The following is a 22,583-nucleotide window of genomic DNA, read 5'->3' as shown; positions in this document are numbered from 1 at the left end:
ATTAATTCAGAGTTTGTGACCATTTAGACTGGTTGAACTGATATTTACTTTTGTATTATCTATGAAAAAAAGTGATTCTTTGGGCAAATCAGTGGTATAAATGAGATTTCAAGAGATTGTTCAAATTACTTCAGAGAACAAATTATTTTCAAGTATAGTCAAACAAGTGTTTGAAATGCCTATTGAGTACAAATAATGTCTATGCTGAGAAGCAGTCTGGTAATGGCCTTGGAGTCAACAAGACATCAGCTCCAAATCTACCTCTGACACATACTGGCCATGTGACTCTGGGAATATTAAATTCTCAGTGCTCTTGGGCAACTCTCTAAGACTTTGAATGGCAGAATAATTGCTTAGTAAAAGCTTATTGATTGATTGATTGCTATAGACCATCCTTCACAGTTTGGCTCCATCCAAACCTTTGTAGACTTATTATACTTTGCATGTATTTACACATTCTTTGGTCTAGTCAGACTGTCCTACTAGCTATTCCATCTCCCATCTATGTGCTCTCCCTCTTCATACCTACTTCTCAGGATTCATTGTTTCCTGAAAAGTTCGGTTCTTGATCTACTGCATGGAGCCTTTTCTTGTTTTCTCTCCACTCCACCTACCTGCACAAATATCTTTTTTCATAGTTAGTCAGCCCAGAAGCCATTATTAAGCATCTATTATTTATCAGATGCCAAGTGCCAAGTGCTGAACATACAAAGAAAGACATAAAAATCAGCTCTCAAGTAGCTCATAATCTAACAGGAGAGAAAATTTGTAAACAATTATGTTAAACAAAATGTATATATATACATATATGTATATATATATACACACACACACAGAGTAAATTAGTTAATAAACAGAGGGAAGATACTAGCATTAAGGAAGATCAGGAAAGGTTTATTTGGGAGCTGATATTTTAATTGAGGCTTGAAGGAGGCCAAGGTAGCCAGGAGGCAGAGATGAAGAGAGACTGAGAGGATTACAAACATGGAGGATAGAATGAAGAAATGGAATATCTTGTGGGAGGCCCAGCAAGGAGGCTGGTGCCATTGGATCACAGAGGATGTAGGCGGGAGAAAGGTCTAAAATTGGAAAGGTAGGAAAGGGGCAGATTATGAAGGGCTTTAAAAACCAAACAGGAAGTCACTGCAGTTTATTAATTTTTTTGAGGGGAAGTGATATAAGACTTGTGTTTTAGGAAGGTCAATTTGATAACTGAGTGGAAGACAGACTGAAGTGGAGAGAGAGTGAGCCACGGAAACTAACCACAGGCTATTGCAACAATCTGGGAATGAGGGAATGAGGCCTACACCAGGATGGTGGCAGTACCACAGCAGAGGAGGAGTTATGAGATGTGTTACCATTTGTTCACTTGCTCGGTCATTTCAGTCTGCCTGACCCTTCATGACCCCATTTGGGGTTTTCTTGGCAAAGACATTGGAATGGTTTGCCATTTCTTCCTCTAGCTCATTTTTTACAGTTAAGGAAACTGAGGCAAACTGGAGAAGGAAATGGCAAACCACTCCAGTATCTCTGCCAAGAATACCCAAATAGGGTCATAAAGAGTCAGGCGTGACTGAAAGATGACTGGACTACAACAACAGCAAAAATACCTCTAGCCATTATTTGACATAATGATAAACAGAACTTCCTGCACTGTCATTTTCACATGATATTATGGTTTTTGACAGGGTACACTGTCCCATTAAAAAAAATAATTAAAAATTAATTTTAAAAAATTGGGTGCAGAACACCATTTTAGGCTGTTAGAATTATAAAATTTGAATACAGAATCCTCCTTGGCCTTATGTGGTTTATCGTCTAGTAGTCAGAAAATATTCAAACTCAGATAACACTATTCAACATAATAGGATAAGGGAATGAAAGAGATGCCTAACAAAGTACTATGAGATTGTTACAGGAAGTTGATCCCTGACTGGTGGGATCAGGGAAGACTTCAGTTCAATTTAATGAACACTTTTGAAGAAGTAGCATGGCATCATGGATAAAGCAAAGAGGACTCGAAGCCAAGACCTGAGTCCAAGTCTTGCCTTTGACACATGCGGGTTGTGTGACCTTGGACAAGTAATTTTATTTCTCCCAGCTCTAGGCAATACTTTAGATTATATCCTGCAGAAAAGATGCTGACTTACATGAGTAGAGAATGACCCCTACCTGGGAGTTCCCTAGAGCCATCAAATTTTAGATCTAGCCTTATCTCTATCTCTGCTATGTGTGAGGTTCTGGTGCAAAAATGAAAAAGGTCCTGCTCTTAAGGATCCTACACTCTGTGAGGGCATCCAACATGTATACAGGCAAAAAATTGCAAAGTATGTACAAATACTGAGAAACTTCAGGAGCAGGTAAGCAATGAAAAACCTTGTGTAAGAGATGGTACAAGTTGCACCTTGGAAGAGGTTAGAGATTCTATGAGGTGGAGGTGAAGAGGAAGAACATTACAGGCATGTGCAATCACCTGTGAAAAGGTAGAGAGCTAAGAGATGTTATATATTGGAATAAAAAAATGCATTTGGGGTAGACAGCATTTGAGGTGGACTTTCAAGACATTGTAATTATCTTTTTCTGTTAACATAAAAATGGTAAGAAGATCATAGCCTGACTTCCATATTCCTTTCTTATGGATGTTCTTGGACATGTTTAGAAGGAGGAATTGTCCATAATCCCAGAAATTTTTGGAAGGGATTGTTGTAAGCAAGCACTTTTTTCTCACCCTCATTCAGTTTGTTTTTCTAGTTTTCACAAGATGTCCAGTCTCGAAGTTCAACCTTTGGCTCTCTCCTGTCTGTGATGAAGATGGTTTGCAAAGAAGCATCTTTCCTTAGCGACTCTAACATGTACATTAGCTTGCCCAGAGTGAATGATCTCTTGGAGGATGACAAGACAAAATTCAACATTCCCAAAGATTCAAGTAAGATCAACATCTGTTGTCAGTAATTTTTATTAATATGAACTTGAGAGCACTTGATATGTCCTCCTGGAACTGGCAATACATGGGCACAGTCTTTGAGAATCCAGGGTCATCCCTACCCCAATCTGAAAACCGTTTTCAATATGGGTATGGTGATAAGCTGTATGTCTATCTTCTAAGGACCAACCCAACTAAGTTGGGCATAGGGTGATGCATTTTTTCAGCAAAAGTAGGTCACAGAATGGTGAAAATAAAATAAGGAACAGATGTATTGCAGTGTATCTATCCTGACCAAAAAAAAAAACCCCAAAAATCAGAGGCTTCAATTTTTTTTTCCACATTCATTTATTTTATTTTTAATTTGTGGGAAAAAAACCCAAGTATTTCCTTAACACAGTATAATAAAAAAAATGATTGCACATGAAACTGCAAAGCCATTAATTGTTGAAATAAGTATCAATGGTATAAAATTGTATTGTTATGGAACTATAATAATCAGATACGGTTTTATTTTGTGATTATCCCCCATTTTTGAAGTTAGCTTTGCTTGATTATAAATCATATTAAGATAAACTTGCCTATACATTTAATTGGGGAGAAATGAGGGTGACAGACTCTTATGCATACACACAGGATGTGCCTGCACGGCTTGCTAAAGGCATATTCTAGCCACAATGTTCCTTCTTACCAGAAATGTTTCTCTTTCCATGTCCCTCTTTACCAGAAATGGCCAAACCACAAAAAAACATTCCAGGATGTGCTGTGAATTTTTGCCATGTTTATGCCAATTTGAAATTACAGTGCCTATGTTGCTCAAAATTGTTCCTCATTGTTCATTATAAAAATGTCATATTAGCCTTCAGTCAGGGTCTCTGGTTTCTGAGAGGTCATAGATACCATCTATTGCAATTGCTAGCCTTGCAAATAGACTGATCATACTCAGAACTCTCAGTCATCACTGAGTTTCAGACATGGCATTGTATATACCAGGGACACTTAACACGGAGTTCATGAACTTAAACATTTTTTCATAACTGTTTCAATACAATAATAATAGGTAACAATTATATAGCACTTAATATGTGCTAAAACATTTTACAATTATTATCTCATTTAATCTTCGCAACAACCCTGGGAGATGGGTGCTATTATTAACCTCATTTTATAGAGGAGTAAACTGAGGCAAACAGGGGTTAAGTGACTTGCCCAGGGTCACACAGCTAGGAAGTGTCAGAGGCTAGTGTTGAACTCAGGTCTTCCTGACTCCAGGCCCAACACTCCATCTCCTAGGCCACCTTTGCAGCTTCATGCACTTTATGTTATGCATTTTGAAACATTATTTTGTGTAAGGGTCAGTTGTCTTCACCAGACTGCCAACAAGGTCCATGACACAAAAAGAGATCAGGAGCCTGGTACATACTAAATTAGTATAGAAGAGAGGCCTGCATAGAGAATCGGGTTAATAATAACAACTCACATTTATATAGCACTTTAAGGTTTGCAAAGTGCATTATGTCTTCTACATCAATTAAACCTCATGACAGCTCCGGGTAATAGTTACTTCCGGTCCTAATGTCTCCATTTTATAGATAAAGAAACTGAGACTCAGAGAGTTTAAGTGAATTGTACAAGGTCATCTAACTGTTCATTGTCCAAGGTGGAATTTGAATTCAGGTCTCCCTGGACTTTAGGTCCAGGGTTCTTCCCAATTTTTACCAGGCTGCTTCTGTTGGCTATTATGATAATAACTCACTAATTTACAAATTCAATTAATTCATATCTACTCCTACAAACTTTATGCCTCGTTGCCCGTTTCTGTTCTTTGATAATGGCATCTTTTCATATTTGAGGGTCATACTTTCTTCTTCCCTGAATGTCTAAAATGAACCTGAAACTCCCTTTGAGTAACGAATCCTGAAAAACAAAAGCTGTTTTTGATCAATTGTTTGATCTAACAGTAGTGAAGTTGGAAGTTGTGATATGAAACACAATTTAAGCCATCACGATTTTGTAGTCTTTTGGAAACCCATTATTATTAATATTGAGAGCTTCTTCACTTGCATCAAGAATCATCTTTTAAACGATGGCTTCTTTTATTAAAACAGCGCCATTTTGCCTGAAGCTATATCAGGAGATTTTACAGTCTCCAAATGGAGCCTTGGTGTGGGCTTTCCTAAAGCCTTTATTGCATGGGAAGATATTGTACACACCCAACACTCCAGTGGTTAATAAAGTTATTGAAAAGGTGAGTAAATAATACATCGAAGTTTAATGGTGAGTATTATGTTGTTAATGATTATCCATCCATGTTTGTGAAGCAAACTGTGTTTAGTTTGTAGTTATGAAATGAAATGGTTTAACAATAATTGGACTTGATACAGACATTGGTTGTTCAAAAATCCTCTAGAACTTTAACAGGTAAGGAACCTGAGTAATTTACTTTCGGATAGCCTTAGGGGCAGGAGTGTTGGGAAGAAAATAGTTGCTAGTCCTCAAAAATGATCATGTATATATGGATATTTATTTACAGGTTGTTGTCCTCAGGCTTCTTGAGGGAAAGGACCAGTTTTTATTTTGTCTTTCTATCCTCAGAGCCTAGGATAGTGCCTAGGCATATAGTAGGTGCTTAATAATTATTTATTGAATTGAATTGAATATAGTAGGCATTTCATAAGCGTTTATTGGATTGGATGAATGGTCATAATTGGAAACAGCTTGGCAGATGCAATGATGTTATAGGTTTTTACTATAAAAAGCATAAAAAATCCAGGAAAAAATTAGTTATTTCACATTGTTCCAAAGGGGTCAGTACTCTAAGAAGGCAAGGAAAGAAAAAAGACCAGAGACTAGCTACCTTGACAACAACAACAAAAAATCAAACAAGTTGAAATCAAGACACGATTCTAACTTGACAGGTAGGTAATAACCTGATATTTGAGCCCTGAGGTGTTGCTAGCCTGAAGCATGAGGATAGGCTAAAATGAGGCAGATGAAAACAAAGTTATCACCGTTAAGGTAACATGAAACATAATGTATCTTCTCGTATTTAAAAGATTGTTCTTTGGTCTATTTTGTATAAATTGCTTGGTCTGTTATTATTTGGTGACTGAAATAACTATTTGATATTTTGTCACCATAAATATTTATACTTTATTTATTATAAACACTGGTGTGATATTTCTCAGGGGTTTCGTAGTTTTCTGGTTCTGATATTACTTATGTCGCTTTTTCTGTCTGTTACATTAGAAAATGAATGAATGACAAATATTAACTTATTTACTGGAAAGGAAATAGTCATGCATGTGACTTAATTTTTTCCTTTTCAAGAGCAAAAAAATTAAAGGATCCATAAATATGGAATTAAAATTCAAATAGTGATAAAAACAACATAGTGTGTATTTGTATGTGTATTTATACATCTAGACAAGCATTATGCTTATATATGTGTATGTTATATATACATGTATGTATGTTTGCATTTTACTTTCTCTTCCTTTTAATCCATTCTTCGTACTGGTACTAGAATCATATTGATTGTTGTGGCTTAGTTGTTTTTCAGCCGCATCCAACTCTTTGTGACCCCATTTGGGGTTTTCTTGGCAAAGACAGTGGAGTGGTTGTCCATTTCTTTCTCCAGCTCGTTTTCCAGATGAGAAAACTGAGGCAAACAGCATTAAATGCCTTTACCAAAATCACACAGCTAGTAAGTCTCTGAGGCCACATTTGAACTCAGGTCTTCCTGACTCCCAATCTGGCACTCTATCCATTGTGCCACCTAGCTGCCCCCGGACGTACATTCCTTACATTTAAATCTAGTCATGCCAATCTTCTGTTCTGAAATCTTCAGTGGTTCCAAGAAAATTCCTTTGTTTCCTATTCAAGGGCTTTTATATTCTGATGCCTACTCTTCCAGTCTCTTCCAGTATTAGCTCCCGTTGTACACTTTATGCTTTAGCCAAACTGAACCATTCTCTTTACCAAGACCCACTGTTTTCTTAGTTTTTTTGTTTCTTTGCCTACAGCCTATTGGCCTCTGACAGTTGAATTTTTAACCGTCCTTTAAAGCTCAGCTAATGTGCCATCTCCTCTATAAAGCCTTCCCTGATCCTCCAAATCAGTATACCATTTTATTTTGTATCTCTTCTAATACCCTTTCCGTAGTGTGTACTGCATTAGAGTTATCTGTGTGCCTTATCATCTCACCTGCCTGTAAGCTCCTTGAGGGCAGAGATTCTGTCTTATCTAAACTTTGTATCTCCCCAAGCACCCAGTGCACAGGTAGCTGCAAAAACTCCTTGATGGCTTGGGCTGTTTTTACCTTCTTTTTTGGTATGGTCAGTGCTTACCACTGTGTCTGGCATGCGGTAATTACTTAATAAATACATGTAACCTGCCTTCTTGCCAGACACACCAGGTACTTAATGAAATAGCTATTGAAAGATCATATATGTATGATATATATGCTTCTCTCTGCAGAAATATAGAGACACACATTTTGTGTATACACACACACACACACACACACATATATATATTTCCATGTACATACATTCATATATATGTAGACACGTATATATGTATGAACACATAGTTTCCCTAGCTGCTTTGCAAAGGTTAGTACAGAAGGAGATAAGCCATGTTTGATGAAAGTAGCATTTTTTTTCTTCTTTTGATTTTCTCCTTATACTTGCTGCAGTGCATCGCTGAAATTAGAGCCAGAAGGCTTTTCATACCTTGTGACATCAGTTCAGTGAGGTGGTGCATTTTCTTTAGCATACTTGCAGTTGTGTTTAAATAGCTGCAATCTTTATCTGCAAAAAGCGGCACTTGCCAAAACATTGGACTCTGCACAATGGAATAACATTTGATTCAATATATCCTGGGGGTTAACAACTTTGTTAGGACGTGTGGATGCTGGGAGATTGCTGTGATGACAGATCATTGTTTTTGAAGTTAGTCCTACTGGGATCTGCTGCTTCGAATGGTTTCTGCATAAGAATAATTTGGTCCTAATATCTTTAACTTAAAAAAATTCTATAACTTTCAACCTCTCCGACATTTTCCTTACTCTTAAGCATATCTATATTTTTAAGGTTACATATTATGTGGTTTTTAAAGAGATTTTGACAGATTAATGAAAACAGGCAGTTTAAGTAAGACATATTTGCCTAATTCCGTACTGTAAAACAAGAGATTTTAACTTTTTTGTGCATGTTTCATGAATCCCTTTGACAGACTGCTGAAGCCTATAAACCCTTGCTCAGAATAATGTTTTTAAACAATTGCATGTATGCTAAATTTCAATGACAGGTTAATGAAAATGAAGATGTTATTTTCTTCCCCCATTCAAGTTCACAGATCCCTTAGAATATACAGACCCCAAGTTAAGTAACTCTGTTATAATTTTTTTTGGTGCTTCAAGAATAATAACTACTGTTTATTTTTATTTTATTAATAGAGGGGCCTTTATCACAATTTTCAAGCATGGCTTGGAATTTCTATATTTCTTTGATAGGGATAATAGATATCATTTTAATGAATTTGATACTAACTTTTCTAGTAGTAGATGGCAGAATTTTGTGTATATTTAGTGTTTACTGTTTAAGATAATGATTAGCAATTTTATTTATGTGGAATACATCTCAATTGATTCATCTGAGAACCTCTCTACTCTTTTATTTCCTGATACTCCTTCCTGAGTACTTCCTGATACTACTTCCTGACACTACTTCCTGACTAAAGTCCTCAATATTCTTTTATTTTTGGCTTTGTGTACCTGCCTTTGCTTCCCTTTCTTGCTTTTTCATGAATGTCTGTGGCTAAAGAAATTCATCACCTAGTGGTCAACTCCTATTCAGATATGAATTGTACTAGACAACCTGAAAGGCCCATTTCAATTCTGAGATTCATTGATGAGCCTCTTTGACCTTAGAAGCTTCGACTTCTCCTTGGACAAGAGATATATGGTCTGGCCAAGATTTAAAGACTTTACAACTTGTTAGGACCTTTTAGAGATGGTTCTTACTGGTATAGTCTTTGAGATCTCCAGGTACCCTCCATGTCACAATGAGGCATTGGAAAAGGACAGTGGTGGAGAATTTAGATGTTTATAATCTTTGTTTTATGATCACTCACTCTAGAAAAAAAATTACTAGAAAGCTTCCTTATTCAATTTTATAAAGTAGTATGTGTGATTCATGAAGAACCTTTTGGTATAACAAGTTCTTCCACATAAATTTTTCTGTATGGATCTTTGATTTCATTGATGGAAGTACTCCCTCTAATGATACAAATTGAAACTCATTCACAGCTTCATATCCTAGAGGCTCTTATCTATGAATTTCCATGAATTCTCTATGGAGGGTACACCCAATATGCTCAGGCCCTTATTGCATTGTCATACATTTCCCTGATGACATAATTTATTATATCAAATTACATACTTACATTACATAATCTTCATGACAATCTTATGAATTATTTCGCACATAGGGTATTATAATCCTCATTTTATTAAACTTTATCAAAGGAACCTAATTCACTCAGTCCTATGCTGATGCAATTAGGATTCCTGTTTATGACATCCTCAACAAATGTTCATCTAAGTTCTATTTGTAGATCTTCAATGGTGACCTAATGTTATCTCCTCTTTCCCCAGGTCCCCCAAAATTTGATTAATTGGTCACCTAAGCACTAAAATCATTTTTGAACATAACATTGACAGGGATAGAATCCTATGGCACTCCAATATAGGTATTCCAGATTAACACCAATACAAATCCTTTTTGATTTGGCCAGTCAAGCAGTTCTAAACCCCTATCTGTATCTGTATCTGTATATCTTATCCACAAGGCTGTCATAAGAGAATTCAACAATTTCTTGTTGAAATCCAGATATATCACATGTACACAATTCATAGCAAGATTATTGTGTCATATTAAGAGCAGAAGAATTTACTTTGAAAATATTTTGTTTCACTTTTATGAATATGCATTTCCTTAAGTAGAATGTAAGCCACTTGAAGTCAGGAGTTGCTTTGTTTTGTCCACAGGGACTGACACCTAGTAGGTGCTTAATAAATGTGTGTTGATTGATGGGTTTCATTTTTGGCCAGGAAGAGAAAACTTAGGAAGAATGACATTTTAGTGTTCTTCAAGGATTTGAAATAGCTGAAACATGTGAAATCAGAAATAAGTAGTCCCAGATTCAAGTTTTGATTCTCCATTGACTAGCTATGTAATCTTAGGCAAACAACTTCATCTCTCCGTGTCTCAGCCTCTTTATTTGTAAAATAAGGACCATCAAATGATTTCTAAGGTCCCTGCTAATTGTAAAAGGTCTACTGTGATCTTCATAACTCAGTCTATTAATATGTCATTGAGAAGACTACTTTGACATCCTAAAAGCATTAATGCCTAACATCATCAATGAGTAACTAAGGCTATGAAGTCTTAATGTATGCACAGTTAAGGTAAATTTTATAAGTTATTCTTAAAATCTTAATGAAGTAGCTCACCATTGTGACCTTATAGATGAGACTTTTTTTTTTGCTTTGGATCAAAGGTCATCACAAGACTTGCGATGTGAACTTTAAAATAGATGATAAAAACCAAAAACGGAGCTAAGTTCAAATGAGATTCTGCGACTATCATAGATCATAGTTTTGAAGAGATTTCATAAAGAGAATTGTTTTAGCTATAAAGTAGCTTTTGTTTCAATTATTGAAAGATGTAATAGAAATGGTATTATCACTGAATCTCATAGTTGGAAGGGACCTCAGAAGCCATCCGTACTATACTGAACAGTAATTCTTCCTACAGCATTCTTGACAAGTGGTCATCTATCCTTTGCTTCAAGAATCTCCAGAATTAGGTCACTTTCTGACTGCCAGGGCAACTCATTCCACTTTGGGGCAAATGTAATCATTACAAAGTTTTTCCTTATATTGAGCAGAACTCTGCATCTTGGTATCTTTCTCTGTTTGTTCTTAGCTTTGATCTCTGGGGCCATTTAGAATAAGTCTAATACTTGATCCAAAACATCAGCTTTTCAAATAACTTGAAGGACCTTTAATATTTCCGGGGTAAATACCCCCTGTTCCTTTGATCAGTTCTTGTGTGTCATGTCTTTTCATCCTCCTTTGGATCTCTTCCCATTTATTAATGTCCTCACTAAGTTGTGGTGTTCATAACTGAACACAATCCTTTATAAATGGTTTGATCAGGATAAAGTACATTGGGGCTATTATCTTACTTGTTTTGAACTTAGTATCCCTCTTAGTACAACTTAAGATCATATTAGTTTCAAATAAAGAACTACTAATAGGTTCAGACATCACTGTCAGACAGTGGGTAAAGCATCTACTTTAGTATTCATATATATATATATGTATATATATATATATATATATAGATAGATAGATAGATAGATAGATATATTTATAGATATAATGTTTTTCCCAATTACATGTTAAAACAATTTTTTAACTTTTTTTTGTTTTGAGTTCTATTTCCTTATAGAATAAGACAGATTTCTGTATCCAGTGGAGTGTGTTATTCCCTCTTTGAGCCAATTCTGATGATAATAAGGTTTAAGCTCCCCTCTACCTCACCTTTCCCCTCTATTATAATAGCTCTTTCATGCCTTTTTTTATGTGAGATAATTTATCTCATTCTATCTCCCCCCTCCTTTTTTCAGTGCAGTCTTCTTTCTCACCCCTTTATTTTTTTTTTGACGATATGCCATCAAAGTCACCTTATATTTGCACCCTCTTTCTTTGTATACTCCAATTGCCCTTATAGTAATACAGTTCTTAAGAGTTATATATGTGTAACTACCTTATAGAAATATAAGCAGTTTTACTTTATGGAATCTCGTGTTTTCTCATTCTTATTTCTTTTTTTTTTACCTTTAATATTATTTTAGAGTGGATTCTAATTACAACTGTCCTAAGGACTCTCTGGCAGGGTTGTAGACATATGCAGAATAAAACGTTTTTAAGAAGGTTCTGTAACTTAGGCATTTCACAGATTTAGGTTTCCAAGGATGAGTAGGGATCTTTGGTTGTGGCAGCAAACCTACTTTAGAATCTAATTGGATAAAAGTTTGTCTGAACCTTATCAATGTAAGTAAATTTGAGAGTTAGAATGATATACTCTGATTAATTTTAATTATCTTCTGCCATCTGGGAGTATTTGTTAGTCAGCCAAAATAGTTAGCTAGACATTAGAATTTTTATAAAATATAACATAATGAAGTTAGTGCTCATAGGAATAATGATTTCCAAACTCATAAGGAAATAGAAGTGATTATCTATAAATCAGCTCTTAGAGGTGATTGTCATGAGAACTTGTTTGGTGGCCCCTGAATACGGGCTGTAATTGAAAGAGTATAAACTGTGCCCAATTATCCTGCCAGGGTTCTGTAGGAGTAAACAAGTTTATTCAGCCAATTTTGTAAAGTTTTTAGATTTGTCAGCCATAATGTCCTAGCCTTAGACCATGCTCAATAAAATATTCAAACCACTGTTTTACTAAAGAAGAGTTTTAGGGTTGGATCATAGTGTTGGGTATCCTGATGATGGGAGTCTTGGGTTGGTGAGTTGGTGAGGGAGTGAAGTCATGCTAAGCAGCAAGGACCATTGAGATTGGGGGTCAGTGAAGGAATAGGGTTATGTTGCATGGTGCAAGCTGGTGGAGGAATAATTAAGAGGCCAATGTAAGTGTGGCAAAATTTCAGAATTTTAAATGACTTTTAGATTATAAGTCACTGTAGTTATGACTATTTCGTGTGATTATTAGGAAAGTATTTCTTAAAAGTATATGTGTATTATTTAAATATCCAGCCTTCATCAATTGGCTAATGACTGCCTGAGAAAGTTGTTTGATATTTTTATCAATTGTCAATTATCTCATTTTTAAATTAGGGTTATTAGAGAGATCCTTCTTGGGATCTTAGAATTCTACAATCTTGGAGTTGGACTCTAGAGATCATTTACTTTAAGCTGTTCATGAACAAAACTGTCCTCTACAATATTCCAAAGAAAGAGTCATATAGTTTTTGCTTAAGGACTAGCAGTGAGCGGAGATTCCTTCCCTCACATGGCAGCTCGTTCCACTTTCAGATATCTCTAACTGTTAGGAAGTTTTCCTATATATTGAACTTGTTAGTAAACTCTCCATTATTCCAAATTCCTTCTTGGGAGGCAAAGCAGAACAATTCTATTCATTCTTCTACATGATAGCTCCTCATATATTTGAACAAAGCTATCATGTCCTTTTAAAGTCTTTCCTTGCCTAGGATGACATGCCCAGTTGATTTAGTCACCCTTGTGGTATGGTATATAGTCATTTCTCTCTTCTGCTCTTGATATATTCCATATGACTCCTGTCTTCCTAAATATAGTGCCCACTATTTCTGATGTGGTGTAATTAGGGCAGAGTATAATGGAGCTATTAAATAGACACCATGCCTCTTAATGTAGTCTAGGACATCATGAGGCTTTCTTGACTGCCAGATCACTATGTTGACTCATTAACCTTGCGGTCCACTAAATCCTCAGTGATCGCTAAAATTCTTTTGAACTATAGGGTTGTGTGAATTTATTCTACTTTTTATAAAGGTAAACCAAGAAGTTAAACTATGACTTTATGTACTATTAGTAGTTGGTGATACTTTACTTACTAATTAAGTAACAGTCACCACTTTTGCCATAATTTTCATTCTTATGTCAGTTAATGATGTCTTCATAAAAATGGCTTGCCCAGGGGGTAGTGCTAATAACAATAACAAAAATTCTTTTACCTATAGCAGGGGATAAGGTAGACTTATTTATTGGTGCCTGATTGGCACCAGTGGCACATAGGTCAGTCCAAGTGCTGGTGTACTTACGCTGGGCAATTAAGTGGCACAGTGGATAGAATGATAGGCCTAAAGTTAGGAAGACCTGGATTCAAATCTAGCCTCAGACACTGACTAGCTGTATGATCCTGGGCAAATCACTTAACCTGTTTGCCTTGGTTTCCTGTAAAATGATCTGGAGAAGTGAATGGCCAACCACTTCAGCATCTTTGCCAGGAAAACCCCAAATGGGGTCATAAAGAGTCGGACATGACTGAACCACAACAAAACTTATCTTGGGAAAGAGAGATCATCTCTTTCAGTGACTTGCCTATTCTGCTTCCCTACCTGGGGTGGTAGTGTTGATGGATATAATGGTAATGGGAGCGTTGGTATGAGGTTCAGTGAGTGCGTCAGGCTATGCAGTAGGGATCATCATTATTGGGGCCGTTTAGGAGTGGGATTGTGCTGCATGGTGCAGACGGTGGAGGGCCTCAAAACTCCATGTCCCTGGTTTTTGATGAGCGCAGGGATGGCGGTCTCTGATTTGTTGTGAGGAGGGAGTATTTCTCCCTTCAGAAGAAGGATACCTCCATGCGTGTCACTGCCCTGGCACAAAGCCCTAATGTCCTTGCCCTAGTTACAACTCCATATCTACCCTTTATGGATTCTACAACACTTTACATACATGATTTCATTTATTCCTTATTACAACTTTATGAGGTAGGTATTACAGGAACTATCATTTCCATTTAACAGGTAAGGAAAGGGAAACTTTTAGAGGTTAAATTACTTTCCTATGGTAGTACAGCAAATAATTATCAGAGATGGCATTCAAACCCTGCTTTTCTTGACCTGTTTTCCCACTGTGCCATATTCTCATGTACCTATAGAATTATCACTATAAAGAGAGCGTCTTACAGAAATAATTTACAACTGCTTGGGGGAGGTGGCAAACAGGTTTTGTATGGTTAGAGTTGAATACAAGGTTATATCTGAGCTTGGAATAGAATGCATTTTAATACATAATATATGCTCATCAAGTAATTTGAATGAAAAAGAAAAAGTTTAGTTATGTGATATTTATCAAAGAATTAAACAACCTGCAAAGCTGAAGGAGCCAATAGCATGAAATCAATGTCCATAGATATGACCAGTGGTTACTGGAAGCACAAATCCAGAACATGCATGACTGTAATATTCACAGAGCAGTAGTGTGCGAAGGGTCCTAGGCAAGACCTCAAAATAGATAGGAGCCTTACCAAGTGAGCTCGGCAGTCGATAACATAATTCAAAGTTATCAAGGCTCCAAACGTAGACACCTAATCAGTGAGCTGAAAAAGCACCCTCAGTAGCCCAGACTGTGAGAATTGTAATATCAGGAGAAGGTCTGATGAAGTGTATTTTTTTTAAAAATCATAACTCAGCTAAACATCTCCTGGAAAAGTAATTACATTCTGTAGATGGACTTGCATGATTTTATCCCCCACATGCCAACATTATCCTCTGAGACCACAGATCCAGTCTTATGAATACAGAAAGCCTGTTCTTAGGAATGATCCCTGAATGCCTGCTAGGATTATTTGTATGGAGCTTTGTTATAGACTGTTTGGGCTATTTTTCTTCTACCCCTTATTCTTTTTTTTTAAAAATTAATTTATTTTTAGTTTACAACATTCACTTCCATAAGATTTTGAGTTCCAAATTTTCTCCACCTCCTTCCCTTCCCCCCACCCCAAGACAGTGTACAATCTTATGTAGGCTGTACTTATACATTCATATTAAGCCTATTTTCACCTTACTCATGTTGTAAAGAATTAGAACCAATGGGAGGAACCATGAGAAAAAAGAAACAACAAAGAGCAAATCATAAACTTTGATCTGCATTCAGACCCCGTAGTACTTTTTCTGCGTATCCACCCCTCATTATTCTAGAGGAGATTTCTACTAGAGGTCCTGTTATTACCTAGAAGTACTTTTCTTTCTTTCTTGGTCACTTTCATTTTTATTGATGTATTTTGTTTTTATATCACATGCATTTCCCAATTACTTCCATTTCATTAGAGTTCTCTTGTAAGAAAATAAAACACTTAAGTAAAAGTAATAATAATAGAGGACTCATGCGAAAAGGCATACATTTCACATCTATAGAACCACCCCCCATCTCTCTGTTTAAAAATTGACAAAATTTGTTTTTCTCCCTCCTATCTCCCACCCCATTGAAAAGAAAAGAAAAAAAAATCTTATAAGAAACATAAGTCAAGCAAAACAATTTCCCCAAATGGCTATAGCATAGACACACACTTACATAATATATGCACACATGTATGTATGCTGGTGTGCATACATACATACATGCATATGTGTGATATGTGTACATATGTATGTATTTGATATGTATATGTATATATGTATATGAATGTATGTGTATATATGTATATATATGTATACACACATACACACACACACACACACACACACACATACACACACACACACTTTTATGTCTCATTTTGCATTCCAAACTCATCACTGCTGTGTAATAGCATGAAATACTTTTCACAGGACAGCTGCTAATCTTCCACTTTTCTGACTGTCATCATTGCACACTGAGTCGAAGAAGGGGGCGAAGGCCAGTAGAAATGGAAGATGGGGAATACTATGGGGGTTTTTGCCCCCTCCTTCACATTCCTACCCCAAACAGCTTGGCGACTCTTTAACCGGTCTGGAGTATGACATGAATCATATTATTCCAGGATCTTTGTTCCCTCTAATAGCTGAATCTGCATTTGTATTGTCTTCCCCCTCCTGGTTGTTCAGTCATTCAGTCACCTCTTTGTGACCCTCTGGACCTTTGCACTTCAGTGTTTTGTGTTTTTTCTTTTTTTTGGCAAAGCTACTGAAGTACTTTGTCCTTTCCTTCTCTAATGGCTTAAGGCAACAAGAGGTTAAGTGACTTGCCCAGTGTCACACAGCCGGTGTCTGAAGTCAATTTGAACTCGGGTTTTCCTGTCTCCAGTCCTGCACTCTGCCCACTGAGACATCTAGCTGTCCTCCTACCTCCTTTTAGAAGGCCAGACCATCACAGTCTTTTCTTTTCCGCAGATGGTGTGTTTACCTTGATGTGAGCACCATAGGTTATTGTTCATACATTGTCATGAATGAGGAAGCACAGCAAGCACTCAGGATAATCACTATTACCCTCTTTCCGTACTTATGTTGGGACATGTAGACGGCACAGTGGATAGAGTGCTGGGCCTGGAGTCAGGAAGACTCCTTTTCCCGAGTTCCAATCCAGCCTCAGACACTTACTAGCTGTGTGACCCTGGGAAAGTCACTTAACCCTATTTGCCTCAGTTTCCTCATCTGTAAAGTGAGCTGGAGAAGAAATAGCAAACCAATTCAGTACCTTGGCCAAGAAAGCCCCAAATGGGGTCAGAGAGCTGGACACAACTAAAAAAAAAAAGAACACTAATGTCTATCTTAAAAAGTGTGACCCAGTAGAAAAAGCTGTTTTAGGAAAATTATTCATTAGGGCTTCACCCTAAAGAAATCAGGCAGGCTCAGGAAAATGCAGCAAAAGGAGTGTATTATTACAAACAAGGCATAAGCATTGCATGGGCCTGGGCCCCAAACTCAGACCAAGCTTGAGTTTTTAAAGACAAATCTTTGAAGTAAAGGGGTTGATTTTTGAGAAGTTAAAGGTAAGGAGGGGATGGGTTTGTATTATCTCAATGCTGAGTGTAATATCAGTCGGTTACTGATTACAAAGAGGGATGAGGGTGTGTATGTCTATTCCCTTTGATCTGGCACAGAGGGTAGCTTCCCTACAAGAGGGCCCACCATGTTTACCTGTGAAGCCCTCTTCTGTCACATACCCAACCTGGGGTAGGAGAGGTATACTTGTATTTTAAGTAGTTGTAGTGGATGAATTCTTTAACAGGGCCCTGGCCTGGGAGGTCTGGAAGCCTGGTCATACTATAAAAAATGGTAAAAATTTTTGTAGCTTTACTTATACTATCTTATTTTGTCCTCACATCAACTTTGACAGGTAGGTAATACTGTTGTCATCATGTTACAGAGGAAGAAATGGACTGAGAAGAGTGAAATGATTTGCCAAGGGTCATATCAGGTGAATCTGAGGTGTTTTGAATCCAGATCTTCCACTCTGCAGGTTCAGGATTACATCCATGATTCCTTGCTTACAAATCTAAGCTTTGCCACTTTCTAGCCTTAGGACCCTAGGCAAATCACTAGACATCCTTGAACCTCAGTCTTCTAGTAAATGAGGATGTTGGCCTAACAATCTCCAAGCTTACTTTTAGCAGTATGAATCAATGATTCTACGGGATACCTCCTATGTGGTTCCTTCCTTCAGCTAAGACAGCTGTCAAGTGAACTGTTACCAAAAGTTGCATTTGTCATCTGGGGGAGGAGTCAGGGGCCCTTTGGATGCTTTTTTGCCCTTTTCTGTTAGCCTGTTGGGTGAGTGAATTTTTATCTAAGAGGATGCATAGAGCAGAGGTAGAGGGGGTGGGACACACAAGACAGGTATTTTTCAGTGTGGTGGAGTTAGTGGTAGAAAGATTAGTGGTATGGTAGCTATAAAATCCTCAGAGACTATCAAATAAACTGAGATTCCTTTGTCTGGCATTCAAGGCCCTCATTCATCTGACTCCAGTCCACCTTTTCTAGTAATATATCTCACTGCTCTTCTACACAAATACTCAAATCTCTGTGAGCTAGTGCCAGCCAAATCTCTTGCCTTAGGAGATTTCTAGGGGGATTGTTTATACTTTTAAATCAACTAATTACTTAACATTTACTAAGAACCAACTATGTGCCTGGCACTATTATCAGTATTACAGATAAGATTAGTGAGCATTCAATTCAATTCTTTTAATCAAATGTACATTAATATACATTTAAATGCTCATTACCCTACTTCAAGACTGCACAACATACCACCAGTGGGCTGCTTTGGCAGGCTGCAAGCTGCCCACGGGCCCCATGTTGCGCAGGCCTGCTCTACCTCCTATATTCTACAGTCCAGCCAAGCTGGCTTTCAGGTATGAATAGTTTAATTTTGTCTTTGTGTCCCTAGAACCACTGAAGGTCTTTGAGTATAAAAATGATGTAATTCAAGTGACACTTCAGAAAATGTGGAAGAAAGGGTGGTAGAGTTACAAAGATTGGATTTGGAATTATAAGACCTAGGTTCAAATTTTGGTTCGCTATTTATCATTTCCATGACTTTTGTCCACCACTTTTCTCTAGGTTTCTGTTTCTTTATTTGTAAAAGGAGAAGTGGGCTAGATTCAATTAAAATTTTGTAGTTAAGTTAGTCATGTCTGACCCTTTGTGACTCCATGGACCGCAGCACACCAGGCCCTTCTATCCTGCACTATCTCAAGAAGTCTGTACAAGTTCTTATTCATTGTTTCCATGATAGTATCTATTTATCCCATCCATTTATTAAGTATCTGAGAGGCATCTTAGAACAGTGGATAGAGAACTGGCCTCAAAGCTCTTCCTGAGTTTAAATTTTACCTCTGAAACATACTGGCTTGGTGACTGTGAGCTATTCATTTAAACTCTCTGTATTCTAGACAAATCTCTGAGTATAAATTATGGAGAAGGGATGTACCTCATCTGTGAGTTCCCTATAATAGTGAAACTTGGATTCAGTCCCAATTTCTTATTAAGAACCTACTGTATGCAAGGCAAGGGTGATACAAAGACATAAATGAGAAAGTCCATCCAATGAAGGAGCAATTACTCTCCTGAATTTTATGAAACCATCCAGCTCTGAATCTTATGATCTTACGAAGTTTAATATTGGCAGTATGCAGGATGCTTTGAGAAGGAAGAGGTAGAAAGTGATTGTGAAAATCCAGACATGAGTTAAAAAAAAAAAAGCAATTGAGCATGTGGAAGTGAGAGGCATTAGAAGAGTGGACACGATGTGTCTTGTGAATCCATTCACATACTAAATCAGGAATTATGAGATGAGAGGTGATACCATGTACAGGTAAGAGCCCAGCAGTTGGAGTCAGAGGGCCCTGGTTTGAATCTAGATTCTGTTATTTAATCTGTGTGACCTTGGGCAAGTTATTTGACTTTTCTTAGTCTCAGTTTTATTATCTATCAAATAAGAGGCTTGAGCTAGATTATCTGTAATATTTCTTCAAATTTTCGAGCCTAGGGTAGAATAAAAAGAAGAAGATATATTAAAGATTTTAAGGAACTAAACATCTGGATATGTGATAGAGCAGGCATGGGGAGGGGGGAAACACTAAAACTAGGGAGTAGAACATGAAAGAACAAACCTGGGAAAGATCAGAGGAGAAGCAGGTTTGCAGAGTAACATGGAGTTTCAGTTTAGACTTATTTTTAGTATGTCCAATGTAACATTGAAGTGGGAATATTCAGTCAGCAATCAGAAATGTGGAACTGGAGCTTAGGAGAGGCAATGATTTATTATGCAAATTAAGGAATCATCTGCCTAGAGAGTATAGATATAGTAGTGAGAGTATATGAGACCTCTGAGGAAAGAGAATGAGCAGTGAGGGTCTAATACTTCTCCTTTTCACTATGTCATTTTCATTTAAAATATTCATCAATTACATTGAAAATTTCTCTTGATGTGGCATTGCCATCACCAGGTTTTCAAAGTACCAGATCTTTCCTAATATCACCTTCAACAACATATCATACATGCGTAATCAGATGCACATCTTTAACTACATCTGTTGTCTCTATTATTTACAATGAACAATAAGATTTTAGTTTCTCAGTTAATTTATCACAAAGGTCTTCAGGCAGATGCGGGATCCTCATCAGAGTGTTTGCAAGTGGAATGATTTGAAAGTGCTTTGCATACAATTCAGGAAGCATCTTTTAAACTATATCAATAGATCTAGCTACAACCATCATTGTACTATTGATTAAGCTTTTCGTATTTAGCGATTCTGTAAATAACTTTATGGGTACAAACAATCCCTTTAGTATTATAAGACTTTTTTTTAAGTTTATTTTTGCTTATAAAATTATTTTTTTTTCTGGAAAAATACTCTTGTTTTGTCAATGTATTTTGAACGTTCATTTTTAAGATATCATTTCATTTGATTAAGTTTTATGTTATATGTAGGTAAAGCACTCATACAGAGAACTTTAATAGCAGTACTTGTAAATTCCACTGAAAAAACATGAATTACTTTTCTGATTTTGGACATTTTACTTCATGTTTCTATTTCTTAAGGTGTCTTTTGTTTTTACTTATATCAGTTTTGGCTGTCAGAAGATTTTCTACTTAAACCAGTTATATATTTATCCACCATGAATGGGGGATTATTTTACTTTAAAAATTAGAGCCAATAGAAAAGCATTTAAGACAAATTTAAATATAAAATATTTATCTATAGTCATTCTTAAATTGATTCAATTTTTTTTGAAAATTACAGAATTTTTTGGGAGGTAACTTATTATATTGTTCTTAATAAAATGAATGACATTGAGAAATTGAACAGTTATTATGATACTTTTGACTTTCACCCAATGATTGTCTAACTGAGTTATACACACATATACAGCAAACAGCACAGGGACAGAGCTTCTCTATATCATTGGTCCACTCTAATTATGGTACTGGAAGATTTTTTTTCTCATAGCAATATTTGACTCAAATGTGACTCGTTTTTGCTTATCATATAAAGGAATGGAGCTGTATCCATTGTCAGTTGGATTCATTTCTGTTAGTTTTATTGATTAAAGAGGTTCTAGTTCTTTGTTCTTCATTCTTGAAGAGGACCATGATCTCAGGGAGGTGATGCCATGACTTGCAAGTGAATTGGATTTAAGTGAGGGAGGGTTGTGCAAGGTCACCAACCTCACTTTCTCCTCCGGAGCCATCTGGGTCCAGTGGTAAGACATAGAGCAGAGTGATTGGAGATTGCCCTGGATGCAGTGGGAGAACTTGGCCTTTTTAAGTTAAGGTCTTTAACAGGTCTCAGTTTCACTGAGGCAATGGCCATTCAGTGATTAAGGCTAGGTAATAAAAGAGGCTGAGAATGGCCTCTTTACCTAGTTAAAAAAAAAATCAATCCAGGAGGGGAAGATCCTCAGAGATTCTGGCCAAAACAGAAATAATTACTATTTACATTCGATCTGAGCCAGTCAGGGTCCAAACAATTACCAAGGGGGACTTGGCAACCATTGTTGGACCATCATGACAGCCAAATTAGAAAGACTGTAAGTGTTGTCCTGGTCATCAACTGTTCTTGAGAGTGAGCCTGGCTGAGCTAAGCTTACAAAGGTTTATCTCCAAAAAAGAAAAAAAATCTTTTTGACAGTAGGAAACTCACAAAGATTGACTGCACAAGTGTATCAGTGTGATCTACATTTGTCCGTGGTACCTATGCCTATGAAATTATAGATCGCAGAACAAAAAACAATAAACCACATCTCTATAGCGCATTAAAAGTTTACAAAGAACTTTCCTCATAACATGTCTGTAACATAATATTGGAAATGAGGACTGAGATTCAAAGAGGTTGTGACTTGCCCAGTTTCACAAAACTAATAAGTAGCAAAGCTGACATTTAAACCCAGGGCCTCTGACTTTTCATATGTGCTCTTTCTGGTGTACCTCTCATGAAGTACTAGATTGCATACATTTAGATATTAAAAGATCCAGGCATCATCAGTTTTGAATTTCCTAAATGTTACATATTTTAGAGCTAGAAAGGACCTCATCTCTTGGTCTTGAGGTAGGTAAAGTGATTGCAGCCTGATTTTACAGATGATGTCAACTCACAGA

The 22,583-nt window shown here is 36.7% G+C and overlaps 1 protein-coding gene across 1 annotated transcript in view; it reads left to right on the top strand.

The window, feature by feature from the left end:
- Positions 1-22,583, top strand: part of ABCA13 (ATP binding cassette subfamily A member 13) — a 482,687-nt gene that overhangs the window by 102,126 nt on the left and 357,978 nt on the right. Inside the window, 2 exon segments of the mRNA XM_078151686.1 lie at positions 2,752-2,926; positions 5,032-5,171. Coding sequence (XP_078007812.1) covers positions 2,752-2,926; positions 5,032-5,171 — 315 coding nt within the window.

The sequence above is a fragment of the Phascolarctos cinereus genome, unplaced genomic scaffold, assembly GCF_003287225.1.
Source record: "Phascolarctos cinereus isolate Bilbo 61053 unplaced genomic scaffold, phaCin_HiC Scaffold_4;HRSCAF=312, whole genome shotgun sequence".
In the NCBI taxonomy this organism is placed as follows: Eukaryota; Metazoa; Chordata; class Mammalia; order Diprotodontia; family Phascolarctidae; genus Phascolarctos; species Phascolarctos cinereus.
The sequence above is the reverse complement of the archived record's forward strand: the minus strand, read 5'-3'. Positions and strand labels throughout refer to the sequence as shown.